This window comes from Camelina sativa, chromosome 9 (assembly GCF_000633955.1).
Source record: "Camelina sativa cultivar DH55 chromosome 9, Cs, whole genome shotgun sequence".
Classification (NCBI taxonomy): Eukaryota; Viridiplantae; Streptophyta; class Magnoliopsida; order Brassicales; family Brassicaceae; genus Camelina; species Camelina sativa.
In genome coordinates this window covers 8,742,153-8,765,208 of record NC_025693.1, presented here as the reverse complement: position 1 = coordinate 8,765,208, position 23,056 = coordinate 8,742,153, and the positions used below count along the sequence as shown (strand labels likewise).

At 33.6% G+C, this 23,056-nt stretch overlaps 3 protein-coding genes across 3 annotated transcripts; 2 read left to right on the top strand and 1 right to left on the bottom strand.

The window, feature by feature from the left end:
- LOC104710754 (uncharacterized protein At3g43530-like) lies at positions 218–871 on the bottom strand. The gene is made up of 3 exons (XM_019230329.1): positions 809–871; positions 561–718; positions 218–479 (listed from the first exon to the last, which is right to left on the bottom strand). Exons 1-3 carry the CDS (start codon positions 840–842, stop codon positions 300–302), a joined length of 372 nt encoding a protein of 123 aa, XP_019085874.1. The 5' UTR covers positions 843–871; the 3' UTR covers positions 218–299.
- Positions 8,443–10,027, top strand: LOC104710751 (BAHD acyltransferase At5g47980-like). The gene has a single exon (XM_010427401.2). It carries the CDS (start codon positions 8,585–8,587, stop codon positions 9,884–9,886), a length of 1,302 nt encoding a protein of 433 aa, XP_010425703.1. The 5' UTR covers positions 8,443–8,584; the 3' UTR covers positions 9,887–10,027.
- LOC104710748 (cytochrome P450 708A2-like) lies at positions 19,229–21,706 on the top strand. The gene is made up of 8 exons (XM_010427398.2): positions 19,229–19,488; positions 19,570–19,894; positions 19,982–20,134; positions 20,407–20,640; positions 20,768–20,860; positions 20,938–21,016; positions 21,100–21,206; positions 21,298–21,706. Exons 1-8 carry the CDS (start codon positions 19,280–19,282, stop codon positions 21,520–21,522), a joined length of 1,425 nt encoding a protein of 474 aa, XP_010425700.1. The 5' UTR covers positions 19,229–19,279; the 3' UTR covers positions 21,523–21,706.

Sequence of the window (23,056 nt, the reverse complement as noted above, 5' to 3'; positions counted from 1 at the left end):
TAGGATTGTTAAAACCAAAACCTTAATTGCTTGGCTTGACTTGTATTGTACTGATCATATCCTTCCTGCTAGCAATACACAACCATTTGGATTGATAAACCTTTGTACTACAACTGCATAGGGAATTGATACCCTTGGTGAAAACTAGTCTATCAGCGTTCCTCGAACCCTGGTCCCCATCCTTTAACAACCTTCCCACATGACAAGTTGCCACCAATTGACCTGCAGATCCACCAATTCAATAGTATCTACTCTCAATTCTTCAGTACATCTATTTCCTCATTCGCAATTTTTTGTCCTCACCAGGAAGCCACATTTGATGTGTACATCTCCTCAAAAGATACAGACAATCCTCTACGAAGATGCCTCATCCAACTGGCAACAACGACATCATGAGTATCATCTTCCTCAGCTTCTTCCATGATTCCTTTGAGAAGAGGAATTTCTTCATCGATAGATGCAATCACACTAGCAATTTCCTGTGTAAACAATCAACTTTAGATACATAATCACCCAAATTATTCAAAGGATAAGTAAATTCAGTTGTTAGGATAACTAACCGTTGTTGTACAAGGTTTATCATTTATTTTCTCAAGAGGAAATCCTTTCTTTCCGGTTTTCTTAAACCTTCTCCTGCACATCCTATGACAGTTTTCATCTGCCTCATGAATTTCTTCAATGAATTTGTTCCCCAATAATGGAATTGCCTTACTAAAAACTACACAACACACATATAACTAACTAAGTTAACTTCAATTACAAGAAATATCAACAATGAATAAGACTTCAAATTTTAAAACTCACTCACCTCCAAAGGAATACAGAAACCTGGAACAGACCATAACACACCCTCTTTCTCCATGACCCCTCCAAAATGGCTCACTGTATGGGAAATCAATTTTAGCAAGTGATCGAATGATAATCTCCCCCAAAGAAATGTTTGACAAAAATCTAGATCATTCACCGCTCTTAGACAAAAATCATCGATAGCCATAGCATTTTTCCTAGAGTCTTTTGTCTGGCCTACAATGATGCTTCCTTGAAAGAAGAGGACCGCCATCTTCATCCTATCACAAGAACGACATGGTTCCTTTTCCTCTAGCTTTTTCACATCTTGGGAGTCTAACTTTTTTTATTTAAAAAATGGTTACTTTTGAAGTCGTCAATGCCCGCTTTCTTATAATTAAGTGGATAGCTCTGACAGTCTAATCTAGACATCAACGCGTGTTCCCTCAGACTATAGCGGATTGGTAAACCATTTACAACAAACCATGCTTCTTTCTTTTTTTTCTATGCGTGCCATTGGAAGAAGGAGCATCCACATTCCCATAAGCTTGTGGTTTGGGTCCCTTGGCATGTGGAAAATGTGCTTGAATTGTGGATGCTTCTCAAACCAATCTCTCTCATAACTAGTAAATGGATGCTTCAAGCCTTCTATCATTGTCAAAGCTTCATAAATATGACACCTTCTAGATAGCTTGATTTTCTTCTTGTACTCACTAGGAGGGAAGTACATTCCTAAAGGTTGCATCGCTTATGTTTCCTCCTCTGATTCCTGAAACAGTAACAATTTTACCTAGTTATAGCAGTTTTACACAAAAGAGTTGTACCAGTTTTTCCAGTTTTACATTCACTAGTTGTACCAGCTATGCTAGTTTTACACACTAGTTGTATCAAGTTCTACCAGTCTTACACACACTTCTTCTTCTTCTTCTTCTTCCTCGTTATCTCCTCCTTTTTCTCCTTCTTCTTCCTCTTTTTCTCCATTACTTGATTCTGGAGAATTCGTGTTATCTCCTTCTTCACTCACATCAATGGTTGGTTCCGGAACCTTTTGTTCTTTTTCTCCATTACTTGATTCTAGAGAACTCGTGTTATCTCTTTCTTCACCGACAGTAATGGTTGGTTCCAGAACCGGAATAGTTTGTCCAAGGATCGAATCTCTCTCTCCTACTACCGTCGAAATCGAACCCGACTCTCCTTCTTCTTCTTGAGATAGGGAATTCGTGTTATCCCCTTCTTCCCCCACCAGAATTATAGGTTCCAGAATCCTTTCTCTTTCTTCTTCTATCACCGGAATATTTTGCCCCATATTGGAATGTCTCCTTCTTCTTCCTCAAATGAGAGCTCCTTCTGGAAGAAAGAGAGAGGAGAGAGGAGAGAACAGCTTTTTAAAAATAAAGTTTGCAATTGTCGATTTATTTTTTGTTTTTAATTTCTGGATTTGTGAATAGATCCGATTAGGATTTCGTCGGATGGATATTATTTTAGGATTTCTGTGTAACTATCTTGATTTTTTTAGGGTAAGAATGTAAAACACCCTTTTTCGATTTAAAACAAAAAATCAAAAAGAAATTCTATTAAAGAGAGAGAGTTTTGAGATTGGGAAAAAAATTTAGGGTGTTTTAAAATTGGCAAAAATAATCAAAAACAAAATACATATCATCGAATAATATTTAGCCTATAAAATTAAATAACTCTTTATATTTATACTTGTATAATTGCAGCAATTTTATGAAATCAATATTGGAGTTAGATTTATTTACAGGCCTGCCATCACATTTATTAATAAAGCCATTAATTTGTTACCCAAAATATTCACTAATGTATTTAACCCATATTCTATTTAAGATTATAAAAAATAATTAAAAGCAAAATTTGTTTGATATTTAAATTTGATTCTCCTTTCATCTTTGTTTGTTTTTATTTTTAATTTTCTGAATCATTATATAATACATGAAATTACTAAAAATCTATTTTTTCTGCATATAATGTGACTCAAATTTAAAAAAACGGACATATATTACTCTATTAATATAAATGGTGAGTTCACCAAGCCACTTCAGCTAAAATGTTTAGATAACAATTCAGATTCTTATTATATATAAAATCAAAAGAAATCTAAATCCGAATGAGCCGGAAGCTTCCCTTAATAAGAATCAATTATTAAATTTATATATGATGAGTTTGGTCTGTAAAGTTGATTTTGTTTTAATTCTACCCTATATAGTAGATTTTAAAATTAATATATCTAAACTTAATAGAATTTCTTAAATTATGATATTTAAACATATTAAAAATTTTAAATAACATAGACGAAGTATATTGCATGATGATTTGTATGATGGGACAGATTTGAATCGATATTAATGTAAAATTTAAGTATTATTAATCTAATACTTAAACAAGAGTTAAATTCTTATTTTACTATTTTTAACTACCAATAGAAGATATCTCGAATAAACAGATTTAGTATATGCAATCTTAAAAATTATTAAATAAAATCCAATAAAATCAGTAAATTTAAAAAATAAATCTTAATTTATAAGTAAAAAATAGAAATTAAACATATTTATTTTGGAAATATACAACTAAGAAACAAGTTATATAATTTTTTAAAAATAAATAAATTATGACAAGAAAACAATTTCTTATCATAAATAAGAATTATTTTGAATTTTAAAATTTAGATAAATAAAACTATAAATTAAAATACAATATATAAAAATTTGTTCTACGGTTTACCACGGGTGATGATCTAGTAGTATATAAAAATCTCTCTTTTATTGAACTAGTACAACTGTATAAGTATTATAAAAAATCAGATATGGATTTTCTAAAATATGATATGATGATGAGATCTCGATTTGTAAAATTTGATCTAAACCCATATGTATAAAATTGAACTAGTACAACTGTATAAGTATTATAAAAAATCAGATATGGATTTTCTAAAATATGATATGATGATGAGATCTCGATTTGTAAAATTTGATCTAAACCCATATGTATAAATTTGAATTGACTTGGAGTAGATCTTGAATATATGTCATGATATCTTGATTTTGCATAAATTATTGGTATATGGTTATTAATAATCGATTAAACAATCATGTTTTATTTCACTATATTAATATATTTAATTAGAACACATTATCCTCGCTATCATATAAAATTTTAACATACAGTATATAAAAATATATCGGTAGTTTTGATCTCTAGTAATTGATTAATCAAGAAAAATAGATCTCCGTGACAGATAATCAACTGCCCTTGCATGTTACTAGATTTTCGATAAACTAAGTCCATTTGTTCTCTTATATAATATAATTCAAATTAGTCTTGATTCCGAAAAATAATCAATAATAATCAATTAGATATATGAAGAAGATTCGTTGTCCATTGATTGATTCAGTAGCGTGTCTTCATCTTATAATTTTTTTTTATAATAAATCAAACATATAGAAAAATACGAGTGGGAAGGCTACACGTTCACGTCTCTTGAAGGTCATGTTTACTCACGTTACCTTGCAAGACAATGAACCCAAATTACATTCATCAACAACAAGTTTAATCACAATCGTAAAATCAATTCCATGTCCAGATGTTCCCATGATGATTATTTTGGGGATGGGGTCTATCATATTTTCGGTATAGTAGAGCTGTAGATAAATTCACAGATAGATAACGGTAAATCCCACGAAGGTGTTTCTTGTTATCCTAATTTTTATTCACGATTATCAAATCACTATGATATTTTTGCTCATTAATATTATACTTTGCAGCAAATAAGAAAAGTTTACAATACAACCTACAGAAACACCTTCACTCTCTAGGCACTCACACATTACACCAAGGCTCTGTGCAGGGCCACTTGACTAAAGTCTGTCAATAGCACTTTTATATACTATAAATGAGATCTAATTAGTTTTTATTTCGAAAAATAAACAACAAAATTTAATTAGATATTTTAAGCAGATTCGTTGTCGGTTCAACAATGATTTTAAAATTGAAAACATCAAGTATTACTCCAATTTTCTAGATTTTTTAACCATTTTACAGTCAACTAAAATTTGATAGAACCAATACTTTTGAAGTTTTTGAGATGAATATTATTATTATTTTCATTCAAGACATGTCATGTGCTAAGAGTTAAATCACAAGGCCAATCACTTTTGTCTTTTCTAAACAACTTTAGGGCCCACATTTAAATTTTTGTTGAGAACAATTTGATGCACTATATAGTTTAAGAATACAGCATTTTATTTGGAAAATAAACCGACTAAAGGGAAAGGCTACGAAGATATACCACTTAATTTTTCTTGTTCACCTTTAATTTACTAAAAAAGGAGAACAAGAAAAATTAAATCACTATGATATTTTTGAGCATATTTACTAAAAAATGATTCAAAATTAATAACATGTATCAGTATATAACTAATTAACTGATATGTATTTTAGTTCTGTTAAATAATTTTTTACGTATGTTAAATTTTTATGAGAAGATTCAAAATTTAATGTTAATTTTTAAGAGGCAAAAAAAACATATATCATCGGATATACATAAAATAAAATAAGATGTAGTTTCAACTAAGGATGCACTGCCAGCTATATTTCCTACAATTAGAAATCATAAAGGTAGATTTGGGCGAAAAACTCGGAACCGACTTAAAAATATGAACCCAAATTCGAATTTAGAACCGCTAAAATACCCTATTAAGTCTTATACTCGTAAACCCAAAGAACCGGAACAAAACCAAGGACCAAACCGAAAACCACATGGGTACCTGGTATATCCAAAATAAATTAATATACATAAAATATTAGTTATAATTTATTTTCTTATAACATAATTATTCAAAATTACAGCTTAAAATTCAAAAATATTATTTTTTTCTAGATGTAAATATTATTTTTTCTAGATAAAAAAAAAACCAAAATACTCAAAAGAACCAAAACTATGTGGAAATGTTTAGCTATTTTTCAAAATTTTAATCAAAATTTTTAATATTTAGCATAAAGTTTTTGGGTAATCGGGTACAAAATACCCAAACCCAAATGATACCCGATTTTCTCAGCTATTTATAGGTTCTGAAATTTTTGATCCGACTCGATAAAATCTGAACCGAACCAGAACCGATATTTTCTGTTTACCATATTGTGTTCTAAACTTCTCTACCCAAAAGACACAAACACGATCGGTTCTTACTTGAACCCGACCCAAGTACCCGAATACTTAGGGTTACATAGAGGTTTTTGTTTCCATATTATTCGGAGAGGTTTAGAAGGGGTTATTGGTTCTATGATTTTAATGGATTTGAAAATCCAAACAAAAGTCATGTGTTATTCAATCATTGATTTTAAAATACTTATCAAAATTAGATGTCATTGGTTCTATGATTTACAAATATTTGTTAAAATCCCATGTTATTCATTTAATAATTTGTTTTTGGATTTCAAAATCTACATTATGTTTTAAATGGATTTGAATGGATTTGAAAGTGTAAAATAGAAGGATTCAAATCCAATGATTAAACATCTTATTTCAAAATCTAGGCCTGGGCATAAAATCCGAATCCAAAAATCCGAACCGTATCCGAACCGAAATAAGTGGATTAAAACCAAAGCGATATTAAGAAAATAACCGATCGGTTCTTGGCTTCCATTATTTTGGATATCGGATATTATCCGATCCGAACCGATATCCAATAGATATCCAAATATATTCGAACATATAAGAAATAGTTTAATATTCTGATAGATGTCTCATATCTTTTATTTATTTGTATAGTTCTATGAGAACCTTGTCATATACTTAATTTCTATCTTTTTTTTTTTAATACTCCATTTGTATGGTTATTTGGGTACAATAAGATTAAAAAATATTCGAATAAAACATTGTCCAATAACTTTTGGTTTAATTTTGGTTATCAATAATCATATCTGAATCGATCCAAAATCCAAATTATCCGAACCGAAACCGATCCAAATTTTATAAATACCCGAATGGATGTTAGAGTCAATATCCAAATAATCCGAAATCCAAAAAATCCGAACCGAATCCGATCCGATATCCGAACGCTCAGGCCTTTCAAAATCCATGTGTTTTGATTTTTAGAATTTACTATTCCAAATGGATTTAGAAATCATCTCTCCAATAACAGTTCCTTATATTTTAAGATGATCAATTAATACTAGAAAACAAATCCTGAACATCTTAAAATATATGTTTAAATCTTATACTGTAATAGATATTTTAAATGATAGTAAGGATAACGTGTTTCAATTAAATATAGTTAAATTAATTATTATTTATGAGTGGTTGTTTCAAATAATTATTAAATTATTGTATACTAACAAATTAGGTAGTTGTGAAAAATAAAAAGAAAAATACTTAGGTTCACTTTTAGGGGTGAACCTCTCCATTCACTCCCTCTTATCTCAACCAATCAGAATCTTCCATCTAATATTTTATTTCAAAAATAAATTAAAATTAAATTAAAAAGCAAACCAAATTAAGGAAACAAATTCTGCATACTTTTAGTTAAGGAAAGTTAAATATTGGCTTGGTTTAGATTTTTAAACTTAGAATAAAATTATGTCGGTTTGGGTTTACAAATGAAGTGGTTAGAGTTTAGATTTTACAATTAAAACGAAATTATATGTCGGTTTGGGTTTACAAATGAGGTAGTTAGGGTTTAGATTTTCTAATTAGAACGAAATTATATGTCGGTTTGGGTTCACAAATGAGATAGTTAGGGTTTAGATTTTACATGTAGAACAAAATAATATGTCGGTTTGGGTTCACAAATGAGATGTTATGGTTTAGATTTTACAATTAGAACAAAATTATATGTCGGTTTGGGTTTATTTAAGTGCGATTTAAGTTTTTTAATTTTATAATAATGTATACAGATTTTATTGCCTTATTTTGTTAAGAGGTGAATGGAGAGGTTCACCCTTAGGGGTGAACCCAAGTATTGTTCAAATAAAAATATAAAAACAACCAACATATCATGCCAATATGCGATATTGTAGACCTGTCCCAATATGGATTTTTAGTTAGAGAAATTGTAAGAATTTTTTTTTTGTAGAGCTCCTTTCAAAAATATCTATTTTATTACTATTTTCACTATTTTCTCTTTTAATTTTAATGAAAATTTTTGTTCTATTTGAAAAACTTTTAAATCAATAAAATGAAAATTTGAATTTTTTTTTCCGCCAATTCCAAAATTTGTGATTGATTAATTTAATGAGATAAATAAGAGAGAGATTCATCCATGGATTCCAAAATATTTTTTCATCAAAAATAACCCCTATGAAATCGTGGAAGTTTGTTAGGTCATATGCAAAAATATATTTTTGCAAAATACCATTTTCTATACTTTCTTACAAAAATACCTTATCTTGTTATATTCTTTGATGATACCCTTTTCTATATATAAAATGACTAAATTATAAACTCTAAATACCAAATACTAAACTTTATCCCTTAGAATCTATCATAAATATGAAATAGAGAATCCAAACCTAAAAAAAAATTTAAAAATTATTTTAATATTTTGTAATTATATAAAATAAGGAAAAAATGAAAATGGCAAAAAAAAGTCTCTATAAAAGGTATCTATAAAAGGTATTTCTAATAATTACTTCAATTTTTTTAGTGTATAGATGATTTATATTTAACCTAAACTTAATCAAGTAGTCCTTTTTTTGTTGTTGTCAAACATCAAGTCCTTAAACTTAGAAACTGAAGAGATGTTTTTATAAGAAACAGTTCTCATCGTCCAAAGAGGAAACAACCATGGATACAGTGAAGGTTGAAACCATTGGTAGAGAGATCATAAAGCCATCAATTCCAACTCCAAATGATCTTCGAACTCTTCAACTCTCTTTTATGGATCAGATAATAGCTCCGGTTTATGCCGTTGCATTTATTTTCTATACCAAAGATGATTTGATCTCTCAAGAACAAACTTCCCAAACTCTCAAAACTTCCCTGTCCGAGACCTTGACAAAATTCCACCCTTTCGCTGGAAGAGTCAATGGATTCACCATCGACAGTAGCGACGAAGGAGCTGTCTTTGTGGACGCACGCGTCGATAACTGCACTCTCTCTACTTTTCTGAGAGACCCAGATATGAAATCTCTCCAACAGTTGCTTCCTGTAGAGGCCGCCGAGACCAATTCGACATGGCCATTGCTTCTTGTGCAAGCAACCTACTTCAAGTGTGGTGGCATGGCGATCGGAATCGGCATCTCCCATAAGCTTGGCGATGCAGCCGCTCTATCGTATTTCATCCAATTTTGGGCTGCCACAGCTCGAGGAGAGAGCGACTCGGTGGCCAATCCTGACTTTTCTTTCACAAAGCTTTACCCACCAGCACAAGAAGCCATTACAATTGCAGGGGAGGATCAGCTAGGTAAAAGAAAAATTCTCACGAAGAGATTTGTGTTTGTGGCGTCTAAGATCGAAGAGCTCAAGAAGAAAGTCGCTAGTGATGCCGTGCCTCGACCTACGCGGGTCCAGAGTTTGACTTCACTTATATGGAAATGTGTTGTGGCTGCATCGACAGACACAGTTCGTGAGAAAGTTCTGTACCAAGCGAATAACTTGCGGTCCAAGATACCCACCCTTTTGTCGGAAAACCTAATGGGTAACCCCTTGTTCTCCACCCTGACCTTGAATGGAAAAGGTCAGATGGAGAGTGTAGAAATTGTTAAGGAACTACAAAAAAGAAACGAGGAGTTATCCCATTTAATCCAACATGAGGAAGGGTCATCAGGTTTGACGATAGGTTCGAAATTGCTTGGTGCAATGGCGGCTACCAAGTTTAGCTACGAGCTTTATGACATGCACGTTGTAACTAGCTGGTGCAAGATGCCTCTTTATAAGACTTGCTTCGGGTGGGGATTTCCGGTTTGGTTCACTGGAAATGTTTCTCCAATTCTAGAAAATGTGACTGTGTTGATCGACTCTAAGGACGGACAAGGAGTTGAAGCATGGGTGACACTGCCTCAAGAGGAGATGTTACAGTTCGAGCAAAGCACCGAACTGCTATACTTTGCCTCCCCAAATCCACGTTATCTCTTATCTAAGATGTAACTTTCTTTAAAATGTTCTCCATCAGATGTGACGTTTCTTTTTACATGTTTTTATCATATAACAAATAATTAAATAAATCCGATTTCATGGAATGGATCACCGGAGATATCGAAATGCTTAAAGTCAACAGTTGTTTGCTTCTAGGCCTTGGTCAGCTTCTCTTAAGCTATTGACTTCAACATAAGATCTACATGTGTTTAATTAATACTCCCTTTGGTTTTTTTTATTTGTCATTTTAGAATCAAATTTTTTTTTTTTTATATTACTTGTACTAGATTAGGATCCGTGCTAGAGTACGGGTTAAAATTTTTTTATTTATATTATAATTTTAGAATAAAATATAATTTATATGATTTTTCTTAGAAGTTTTTTTGGATAAAATATTATGCAATAAAATCATATGCTAAATATGATGGTTCGAAAATAACATCTATTTTGTAAGTTTTATATTGTTAATTTTGTAATTTTATGTATGAGAAATGGTTATATTTGTTGTTTATTTTTATTTTAAGTTTTTAACATGTTTGGTGAAAGTTTAATATGACTCGTGCTTACGTAATATTTTATTTTCAACTGCACAATAAGATAAATAGTCAAGATTTTATTTCATTTTACGCCTAACAATATATATTTTGTAATAATACATGAAATACTAAAGATTTTATTTTTGAAATTGTATAAATCATTGAAATATTCTCTTTAAGAGAATTCTTTGGAATATTTTGAAGTGTATTCATATAGCTTATGCATTGACCAGTTAAAACTTTTTTATAACTAACCTATATTTAATTTATAACCTATTTTGTAACCAACTTATAAAAATTATATAGTCTAAAAAAAAAGTTTTGTACTTTCCTTTTATTATATAGGGGATAATTTTATCAATCAAATATCCAGTTTTATCTTTCATTTTTAACTTATTAATTATTTAAAACAAATGAAATAATGTATTAGTGAAAAGTAAAGAAAAAAATAAATTGTTTTCTTAATATGTGTGAAATTAACCAAGAATGGATGCAAGCGTTTGTGAATCGAGTTGAATAAGATATATGTTAATGAAGGGCTAACTTTTAATAACATGAAATCGAAAGCTGGATCGAAGCTAGATCCAATTAAATAAACCGAAAATACTATAAGTGTATATTTTATTAATGAATTTTTATGAATAAAAAATAAAAGATGATCAAATACAGGGTTGCCGTGGATCTCTGCTCAATTCCCGAGACCAGCTATCAGCACAGGGTTGCCGTTTGACCCTCTGCTGTCCGTTCAAAACCTTATTGACAGGAATTCAAATTCCTGGGACGTGGCTTTACTTTCGGCTACTTTTGTACCGGAAGATGCTGCCATGATTTCTGCCTTACCGCTGCGGTTACCAGATAAACCGGATACGCTAGGTTGGCATTTTACTAAGTTAGGACAATATACGGTTAAGTCAGGGTACCATCTCCTTCGGTCTAATGTCGCGGACACGGTTGCTCCGCCGGTGATAGGGCCGAACTATGTCCCTCTTCAGGCTTTCGTGTGGACACTCCAGTGCCGGCCAAAACTACGTCATTTTATGTGGCAAGTGATTTCGGGTTGCGTGGCGGTTACAGCTAATCTACGGAAACGTGGAATTAATTGTGATTCAGTATGTGGTCTTTGTGGATATGATGAGGAGACGATAAACCACACTCTTTTTGAATGCCCGCCAGCCAGACAGGTCTGGGCTCTGTCGCAGTTTTCGACGGCACAGGGTGTCTTCCCATCGGAATCGGTTTTTACAAACATGGATTTTCTTTTCTGGCGGTTTAAGGATGTTCCTCACCAGGATAGATTCCCATGGATCTTATGGTATATTTGGAAAGCACGTAACGATAAACTCTTTTCTAATTTGGACTCCAACCCAGTAGCAATACTGCGGTTAGCGGAGGATGAGGCTAAAGACTGGTTTGAAGCTCAGACAGAGGTCGTAGGGGCAGCGGAGGGTCACCCTCCTTTGGGTATTTCTTCTGATAGAGGCTTCGGAGGTCCAAGGCTTCTGAGGGCTTCCTCAAGTTTTCTTTGCTTTGTGGATGGTTCATGGAAAGCGACGGATCAGTTTGCTGGTCGAGGATGGTTCTGTGTTTCGCCCGGGGGGATGAAACAACCATGGGCGCTTCCAATCTTCGGCGAAGTCTCTCCCCTCTTCATGCGGAGATCGAGGCCCTAATCTGGGCAATGCGATGTATGATTGGAGCAGATAACCAATCCGTCATTTTTCTTACTGATTGCTCTGACCTGGTGAAGATGGTGTCTTCGCCTTCTGAGTGGCCAGCTTTCACACCTTATTTGGAGGATATCCAGGCGGACAGAGAGGAGTTTACTTCGTATTCTGTAGTCTATGTCCCTGGCACTCAGAATGGTAAAGCGGATAATTTGGCTCGACGTGTTCGTTCAGTTCTGCAACAAGTTACCTTTGTAAACAATTTCCCTTCAAATTGGCTTGTTTGAGTCAATCTTGTAAGCTGTTGTCAAAAAAAAAAAAAAAATCAAATACTTCAATTATTGGAGATGCAATATCAACTAATATTAACAATTATTATTATATGAATTAAAACAATAAAAGAAGGATGTGTTGCTTTCTTATGGTGTTGACACCTTAATAAGAGAATTTGTTAGAAATATTTTATTTAGGATACCACTTTTCAATATTTTTATTTTTATCCTTTTTTACACAATTACAATATATTAAATTAATTTTTAAAATTTTTTTTTAGGTTTTGATTCTGTATTGTATATTTAGGATAGTTTTGAAGGATTAGGGTTTAGTATTTTGAGCTTAAGACTTAAAATTTAATTATTTTATATATTAAAAAAAGATATTTTTGAAAATAGACAACATGAAAGGGTATTTAGAAAAACTGACATAGAAAAATAATATTTTTAAAAATCTTATTTCAAACAAAATAACTTTTTAGAAAAAATATAATAATACTTTTGTTATTATATTATCATCTTTTTTAAAAATGTTGATCGAGATATCTACTAGTATCTATATTAATTTACGGTACATGCATGAATAAAGTTTGTCCTTATGTGAGTGCATTTATTTTTATTTGACTAAAACCTGAAAATACTATAACCTGAAAATAAAACAGTGGATTTTTTTGGTTAGTAAGATACAAGCGACATATTGAAACATGTCGTTTAAAATTAAAATGAACTATTTGAAAATTTCAAACTGTTGAAATTGAACTGAAAGTAACGATGATGCCAATAAAAATCTAGAAAGAACATATACAGTGCATACAAACTTAAAGAAAAAAATTAAAACCAATTTTTTTTTTTTTTTTTTTTTCCACAAAAGATAAATATATTGATTAAGAGGAATCATTACAAAGAGTTTGAATTAGCCAATCTGGCACAAATACAGAATTAGAGTAATATTGGTTATCATTACATCCAAATTTAGCTAAAACATGTGCTGCTCTATTACTTTCTCTCTTAGTGAAATGAAATGATATTTGATGGAATTTGGAAGACCAAGATCTTATGTCCTTGAGGAGATTAAATATAGATACATCTAATATTTGTCCAGAAATCAATTTGATCAAGACTTCACAATCCCCTTCAAAAATGACTGATTGATAACCTCTTATCCAGGCTTGCTGCAAAGCAATTAGTAGACTCTTTGATTCTGCTTCTAAAGGTGATCCAGTATGACTTAGTTTTGTTGCACCCCAAGCTTTTGCTTCTCCTTCATGGTTCCTAAAGATCCATCCGCTTGTTGCCTGATGAGTATTAGACTTAAAACTAGCATCAAAATTGCATTTGATATACGGGTGTGGTGGAGGTGACCAACGAGTGTTGGTTGTTACCGACGTGGCTTGTCTATTCTCCGGAGGTTTTAGATGTGTTAACCATTCTTTTGTATCTGATCTTGATTGTAATACTGTTTTAGACGGACTCTCACGGTAGTCATTAAACATCTAGTTATTCCTTGCTTTCCAGATTCGCCAAAGTAGAATAAAAGGCATGATAGAATCAAAAATATTTATAGTCTGTGAATAATGGGAAACAAGTTGAGTGATAATGTCTTCAACAGATTCCGGTAAGTCATTAACATTTATAGCATTAGTGTTTGAAAATCTCCAGACCATCGTTGCAAAGGAACAAGAGAACAGTGCATGGTGAATAGTTTCCTCCGATTGGTGACATCTTGAGCACATCGGATCAATGTTCATGCCCCTAGTCTGTAGTCTTGTTTTTGTTGGTACAGCTTGTGATACAATGCGCCAGAGGAAATGTTTTATTTTGGGGAGAAGTTTGAGTTTCCAAATTTTGTTTTTAAGCTCAACAGATCCATGTGGAATGTTAGGTACGACGCCTGGATCAAAGGGATAGTGTGTGGTAAACCAGTAACCAGTCATGACTGTATATTCTCCCGAACGCGAATAGTTCCAAATAAATTTATCAGGTTGTTCTTCTTGTGAAAGGTAAATGTTTTTGATTCTGTCTACCTCTGCTTGATCGACAAATGATGATAATCGATGTGTGTCCCATGATCTAAACCCGTTATCACTGGAAATTACATTTTCTAGTAACATGTTTGATTGTGGTGGTATACTTTGGATTGTTCTCGGAGGATGGGTGTTAAGGAAATTATCAACCCCTAAACGTATTGATTTACCATCGCCAACAATGTACCGTGATCCTTTTTTAAGAAGCTCTAGTCCAATTAAGATTGAAGACCATCCATATGACTGGTTTTTTCTTGTTGTTGCATCTAGAATAGATTCATCTCTATAGTATATGTGCTTCATGATTCGTGCAAAGAGGGAGTTAGGGTATTTGATTAAACGCCATGCTTGTTTGGCTAAGAGGGCATCATTAAACTTTGCTAAATCCTTGAACCCTAAGCCTCCTTCCTTCTTTGGATTTTGTAATTTTTTCCAGGCAATCCATGGAATACTTCGTTGATTTGAGCTCTTTTCCCACTAAAATTGCATAAGAAGAGATTCTATTTCTGTAGTTATTCCCACTGGCAACTTGAAACAACTCATAGCATAAACTGGCATGTGTATTAACATGTGTATAAGTCTCTGAAAGAGTTTTAAAAGATCTTATTTGACAATCGATCCATATTTATCTTTGTTTTTTTTAAATTATTTTATATTAGTGAGAACCTTTTGAAAACTTCCCCCTACACATATTTTTATTTCTTGAAATTGATTCTAATGTTTGTTTTTAACTGCACAAAAGAAATTAAGTAAAGAGAGACAAGTGGCATTTTCTCTTCCAAACATTAATATCAAGACTCCTTTCTCAGCCAAATGTTTCGACGCCGGTGAAATTTCTGCTCACCGGCATTGGGAGATTCCGGTTACGCCTCCTCAATCTGCTTCTCCTTTCTCTAGTCTTTAATATTTTTCTCTTTGCTTTCTTGTTTCCCCTCTCCTCCCTCCCCCTCCTTTTTAAATATTTCTTAACCCTTTCAAAGCCTTAATCCTTGGATAAATCTTCAAATCTATACTATGAAAGTTAGTCAACTCTCTCCATCCTTCTGCCACATCAGCAATGGAGAGAGTGCCATATGTCCATGATTAAAATCAACCAATCATTTTGAATTCTTTATGTTGCTTGACTGATCCTCTTCGTCTTCCCTCGCTTGATTTTTTTAGTAACTGTTACTTCAACCCTTTTTGCCTTTCCTTGCTTTGATTTTCGTAGTAACTGCTCCTTTATAATATCTCTCACATCTTACTGTTTTTTTTTTGTAGTGAACGAAGATGTGTGGAAGATGACTTTTTTCTTTAGAGAAAAGAGAACTTGAAGATCAAGCATATTCATAGAGTACTTTTTTGAAGAAATCACCAACAAGACTTTGCTTTAGAATATGGATTCGAATGCTGAAGATAACAAAGGATTGAACTTCCTAAAGAAACAAAATTGTCTTATACTGATGTTAAGACAATCTTAACATCATCTATAAATTGTCTAATTGAAACTTATTAGTATGCTTATTGTTCTAAATAGCTGATGGGTACGGCTTGTGGCTGTTTAGGCTTCTCAAGAGTCTATATCCACACATGAACGGATTTATATTGGTTGTAACTGGTTATTTTTGTAGCTTACCTATACTATGTTAATGCATCAGTAATGATTTATTTCTTTTGCTCAAAATAGATTACAAGTTAGTTCTTCATTATGGGAATTGCATGCTATGTTTTGCTTACTATTTTCTTTAATTATTCTTATATTTCTTGCTTTGGTACAGTGTAGCAGGTTCGAAAATAACAAATCCTTATATGGCAGGAGTCGTGAATATATAGAGAAAGATGTTTAATTAGTTCTTCTAATTATAGTTTGTAAGTGATTATATTCATTCTCATTTGATACCAAACGAGAAAAATCAAAATTATCTCTTAATTTTACATTGTTGTGTTGTTTTCCTTCTCTGCAAACCTTCTTCCATGACTCTAACTGCTCAACTATACACAAGATTACAAGTTCATTCCCACTATGGTGAACCTTAAAGATTTTGTCTTTGAGTGGTGTTGTTTCTAAATTTTTATTTTATGTATCTAGGACTGGTATGTGTGTTGTTAAATGTAATCTTACTATTGAATAAGAAGAAACTGGTCATTTTGGGTTTGATTCTTAAGAGGTAGAACAGATTATGAGACTTGAGAATTGACCAAATTTACTACAGTTTTTTTTTAAAACAGTGCCAGAGAAAAAGAAGATTCAATCATTTGTGGTGGCTACTCCAAATTTTCAGTCACATATATTGTTCACCATGGTTTGTGCTTTAGTTTTTGACTACTCAATACACAATCTCATATTGACAGTAAAAATAAAATTGTTCATATCGCCAAAAGATAATATGCGCAGTGCGCGGGTACTCATCTAGTAACAATAAAGAGGACATATGGTGTCCGACATTTCCCATCTTTCACCTACCTTGTGCCACATCTTGCAGAAATTAGCACTTATAGAATCAGTGCTTCATCAATCGGAGATCTTGCCTATATACAAGAATTATCCTATCAAGTCATGACTTATGGAGAGCTTTTTTCCTGGGATACGACATCTCCAACCGAATTGGCTGCTTTCTGCTTGTTCTCCTCCTTTGCCTCATGATCTGGCCAAAACCACCAATCGTTACTCTCATCGTCATCCTCATCCTCATAGGAGATGTATGCTTCATTGACAAATTTTTTGCCCATGAGGTGGGGTTTAGTGTATTTGTGGGAGTTTTTGTAAGGAGCATTTCTGTACCGGTTGTCTCGTCGGAATTATGGGGTTCTGATGTGTTCGTTTTCTGTGGATCCTGTGTGAGGATTGAAAATTTGGGTGCGGTCGTTTCAGTTTGGTCAGCATACCAGTCCATATATTCTTGTGCCGGCGAGAAGCTTGGCCTGAAACTTCTTCAACCTCACTCAATCTGATGATATTGACCATTAATTTGTCCAACGTCTTGTCTGTGGATGACCCCTCGATGGACCGTGTGATCACTTGCATCATTTTTCTTCTTAGATTTGGTATCCAAGCTCCCATGAATCTTTGTCGAACTGTTTGAGCTACCTTTGTGTAGTGTTTGTATTTCCTTTTGTGTTGCTGTACTTTGTGTAAAGCTTCCTTACCTATACACATATGGCTTGTATGAACCTTTGTTATGTTTTGACAAAAAAAAAAATGATGCTACTGGTTGAGAGGTATGTAGCCACCCAATAAAGACATTTAACATATAAAAATCTAATAGTGGTTGGTGGTAAACACTCATCTAGATAAGACCATAAAAATTTATAGCAAGAAAAAAATTAGGCCTGCGACTTCGGTTAATTCGGGTATTTCGGTTCGGTTTATTCGGGTTTTCGTTTATTTTCAAAATTGAAAGCTGTTCCAAATCGAACCGACTAAAATTTCGGTTCGGTTCAGTTTGGAAACGGTTCTTTTGGTTTTTGTCATTCGGTTATTTCGGTTTACTAATTTAGGGCTAAAGATGTTTTTGATTGTTGGGCTAAAGATATTTTTGATTGTTGGGCTTGCAAAATAACGACCCATTAACACTATAAAAAAAAATTATGAGATTTGTCTTCGGAGGAGAACCCCACGACCACGAGTGGAGCTGTGGAGGCAACGGCGGCAAGATCTCGAAGCCGAAGCTTGCAGTATGGAAGTCGAAGAATAAGGACAAGGAGTAAGAAGAAGATGATGATGATGATGAATCGAGAAAAGGAAGAAGATGAAGATGATGATGATGATGAATCGAGGAAAGGAAGAAGATGACGAACTTTCCCAATGTTTTGTTCTTACTCACACAGTTCCGACAATCATTTTCCAAAAGGTCACACTTGAAATCGCTCGAGCTCAAGCACATTTAATTGTGGAGTTTTCTTAGGTCGGTTGACCGAAAAGATAAGTGCATGTTTGTTACATAGGTGGCAAAATTAAATTTTAAGCCTTCTATGCATTCGCCACAGTATTTCCTGAAATTCGGGTGTTACGATTCACCTATACTAATAGATTGTAACGTCCTTGTTGCTCACCAACATCGTAACCTCCTACTAGTGTGAGTCCTCTTGACTCCACATTAGTCTGGGTTTTTTTCTGATTTCTCTTTAGGCCAGTAAACCCACCTTTATCCTATGGTCAGTACGCTATGTCTAGGAGACTTTAAAGACTTGTTTACCGTCTATACAAATCACCATGTGATCTTTTTTGGTGTTTTGTCCTTATTTGTAGAATTCTGGCAATCATTTTTCAAAAGGTCACCCATCTTATAATTGTTCGAACTCAAATACACTAACTGTGAAATTGTCTCTGAGTAATTGGCAGAAAAGTTAAATTCAATTTTGTGATTGTAAATCTTTAGAATAAATCTCCAAACCTATGTAGGGGTAAAAAAAAAAAATCTATATAAGGGTCTGAGACTAATCTCTAAAGAAAGAGTATCCCAGAAGTAGGATTCCCCATATGTGCGAATTGGCTGTAAACAATAAGCGCATACCATATGATTAGAGGATTAAACTGAACAGTTTTGCGCTTGAAAAAAAATAATCCCTGACTTGGACCGACGAGCAACTCTTCCACCGAACTAGAACGATTAGTTAAATTATTAGATGTAGTTTGATAATAATTGTTATTAGACAAATTATATAATAACGTCAGTAATTTAACGTTTACAATAATTACACTGTATAATATAAAAGTAATTTTAGGTGTTACACGCGAAACAACATCTAACAATTAAATAAATCAATAAAACGTTATGTTTGATAATATAAAAAAATATATATATATGTAAATCTGCTGAACTTGTAGTTATTTTTCTTCTTCTCTATATATAATATTATATATATATATATATAGGAGACAGCTAAGGATCCGAACTTGCGACTCTTCAAACTTGAAAGACACAGTAAAATGAACATCATTTGGAACATTTCGATATGTGTTACAGCTTTAGTTGTTGTAGTGATCAGCAGATGGTGGTACCGATGGTCAAACCCCAAGTGCGATGGCCAGTTACCTCCGGGATCAATGGGTTTTCCAATCATCGGAGAGACAATAGCCTTCTTTAAATCTCATGGATTCTACGAGACCTCTCCCTTTCTCAAAAAGAGGATGTCCAGGTTAGATAATCAAACTAATCATTTAGCGAGAAGAACCCTTGTGTATTTGCATATATGTTTGTAATTGGGTGAACGTTTTAGGTACGGGACACTATTTCGGACCAACATTTTTGGATCCAACACCGTGGTAGTGACAGACCATGATGTGATGTACGAGATTTTACGGCAAGAAAACAAGTCTTTCATGTTTAGCCTTCCGGATGGGTTTTTCAAAGTCTTTGGAAAAGACAAATCATTAGTCGATCATGGGAAGACCCACAAGCATGTCAAACAAATCACTCTGAACTTTCTTGGCACCGAGGGTTTGAAGTGGAAGTTGATTGGAGACATGGACCGAGCGACCTGCGAAGATCTTAAATCAAAGGCTAGCTTGGGGAGTTTCGATATTAAGGAGACAGTTGCAAACGTATGTACATCAGGTTTTTTTCTTTTTCTCTTTTTTTGTTGATGAATTAAAATTTGTTAACAATAATTTTGTACGTTACTTTTGTAGTTGATAATAAAGCACTTGACCCCCAAGTTGATAAGTGACCTCAAATCAGAGGCTGAAGATAATCTGATGGACATCTTCATGGCCTTCAATCTTGATTGGTATAAGTCATCTTTTAGTCTTTCTACCTGGAAGTCGTTTTACAAAGCTATTGTGGTAAGTACTTTGTCTCTGTTTTTAAGAATATCTTTTATACAGTAAAACTTTTAAAAATTAATAACATTAGAATTCTGATATTTATTAATTTTTGTTATCCAATATCTAAATTAATTCATTGTACTTTATGCACATGGACAGTATATAGTATGGAGTGTCAAATGTTTTGACATAATAATGTATCTATAAGTTTGTTTCTAAAACTTTTAATAAAATCAATTTTATTCTGTTGGACTAAAAGTCTAAAAATTGTTTCTATCAATTGCATCTAGGCACGCAAATCTGCGATGAAGGTAATAGCGAATGTTCTCTTATCAAGGAAAGAATTGGAAGAGAAGCACGAAGACATCCTCAACACGATGCGAAAAGATGTCATCTTCGATGACCAAGCCGTCGTGGACAACATCTTTGCTATTCCTGTCGCCGCTAAAGATACTACATCTACAGTTGGTTCCATGGCAGTAAAATATGTTACCAATAACCATAAAGTTTTCTTAGAGTTGAAGGTAATATATATATATATATATATATATATATATATATATATATATATATATAAACTAACAAGTTTTCACTTATCTAAAGAAGACAAAAGAAGCATCGAAATGACATTATATGCTTATAATATGGCAGAGAGAGCATGATGCTATCCTTCAAAACAGAGTTGATAAGAAATCTGGAGTAAGCTGGGAAGAGTACAAAAACAACATGACATTCACCAATATGGTAACTTGTAGATATCTTTTAGTAATTTCAATAATAATATGAGAAAGATTAAAAACGAAGCATATGTTGCAATGCAGGTGATTAATGAGACTCTTAGACTGGCAAATGTGACTCCAGTATTGTTTAGAAAAGCTTTAAGAGATGTTGAAATTAAAGGCAAGTATTACTATAAAAAGGCGGCCACTTCTTCAAACGTATTCTCTAAATTAAACGTTTTGTGGTGCAAACATTTGTCACAGGATATACGATTCCAAAGGGTTGGATGGTGGTAGTTGCAAGTTCACTGATTCATTATGATCCTGCGATATATGAGAACCCTTACGAGTTTAATCCATGGAGATGGGAGGTATATACTGATTCTAGTCTTTCTAACGCATTTTCGATATCTAATCAAAGATATCTTCCAAAGAATATAAATTGATGAAAACGTGGAACAGGGCAAAGAACTGGTTCATGGTTCTAGGACGTTCATGGTATTTGGAGGTGGATTGAGATTGTGTCCTGGTGCAGAATTTGCAAGACTTCAGATTGCAATCCTCCTTCACCATCTTGTCATCAACTACGATTTCTCGATGGCACAAGACACCGAGGTCACTCGTACACCACTAGTTTCTTTCCCCAATGGCATCCATTTGAACATCTCTCGTTCTCCCACCGATTGACTTGGAAGATCTTAAGTCTAATCTAAATGAAATAAGCCTAAATCTACGTACACACGATATTGTAAGCTTCGTATTCACATGGAGGATAGTTTAATCTCTATCCAAATATTATCAAACTTTGTTTAAAGTTAAATAAATTTGATTATTTGAACACTTGGAATAAGAAGATATTTTTACTTACTTATATATAGAATAATAGAAACGTGTATTCAGATTTCGGTGAAGTATTCCACTAACTCCATGAGTGAGCACTGCAAAACTCTTAGCGTAAAGATTTATTACTGATTACAAGTTTACAACAAAAGGTTTGTATAGATTTTCTAGTCCTTATATGGGGACCCAAACTAACTCTCAAACTGTAGCATGAAAAAATAGTCAATTTAAATATTTAATGATGTCAAATGGTTTTCGGATCAATAATTGTGTTAAATGTATCTACATCAAAATTAAACGTAACTTCTCTAACTGTTGTGCTTGTTAATGGCATGTTCAATAGGGGAAGCAAAAAAAATTATCTAAAAAAAAAAGAAAAAAAAAGTCTATGAATTTAGATGGTGCTTGATTGGAACCCTACCTACATGACCAGAAATCCCAAGACATATATTAAATGGAAAGAAAAAGGGATTCCATATACGATAGACAAGACTTTCTCTCACCCCGTGAGTTCGCCCTAGCAGCCGCCCAAAAGTTCGAATCTCCGTTTGTCCTCTCCGGTGACCGGCGCTCTTCGTCGTAGCTGTGAGAGGGCCCCCGCTGCTCTGTAGTTCGATGTTTCTCTTGTTTTGGCTTCCGTTTGTGTCGTCTCGTCTAGATCTGGTGGATCGAGGGTGTGGTCAGTGAGATCAGAGAAGGAGAGGGTCTTTACGGTGAGGCTTGCTCGTCAGATAGTTTGAGCTTTGTTCGTCCTCCCCTGCCGGTTTCAGGAGAAGCCTCTCTTGCCTTAGTCAGATCCGGTGTTGTCTTGGTCTCGTAGGTGATGTTTCTCGCTTATGTTCCGCCTCTCTTATGTACCGGTTTAGCTAGTGTGTTTAGTGTTGTTTGCAGTCTTGTTGAACCGTCGTTTGGGGACCCTTGTTGGAGGATTCATGGTATGATATGTGTTTGTTTGAGGAAGCGTTTAGAGCAGTCTTCTCTGTGAGGGTTTCTGATTACAAGTAAAGTCAATGATGCCGGATCTTGATCAACGGTTGGTTTTGAAGAATAATTGCCATTGGGGTTTGCTTGTTCCTGTCTCAGATGTTGTTGCTGGTCCTGTGCCTATTTTCATTTCTAAGCCGCAGTTATGGAATGGTTTGTCAGCTCAAGCCATTGCCTTTTCTCACAATCCTTGTCTCCTTGTTTTATCCCGTGGTTCCCTTTAGGCTCGGCTCCTTTCTTAGCAGAAGTCTCGTGTTTATTGTTTGGTTGGTAGTCTTCAAAACTTTCAGAGATTTCTTACCCTTGGTGTTCATGGTGTGTGTTAACTTAGTGAAGTTTTGCCTTGCTCCTTGTCCCAGCGTTCATGATCTGTTTAGATATGATTGCTTTTTGGAAG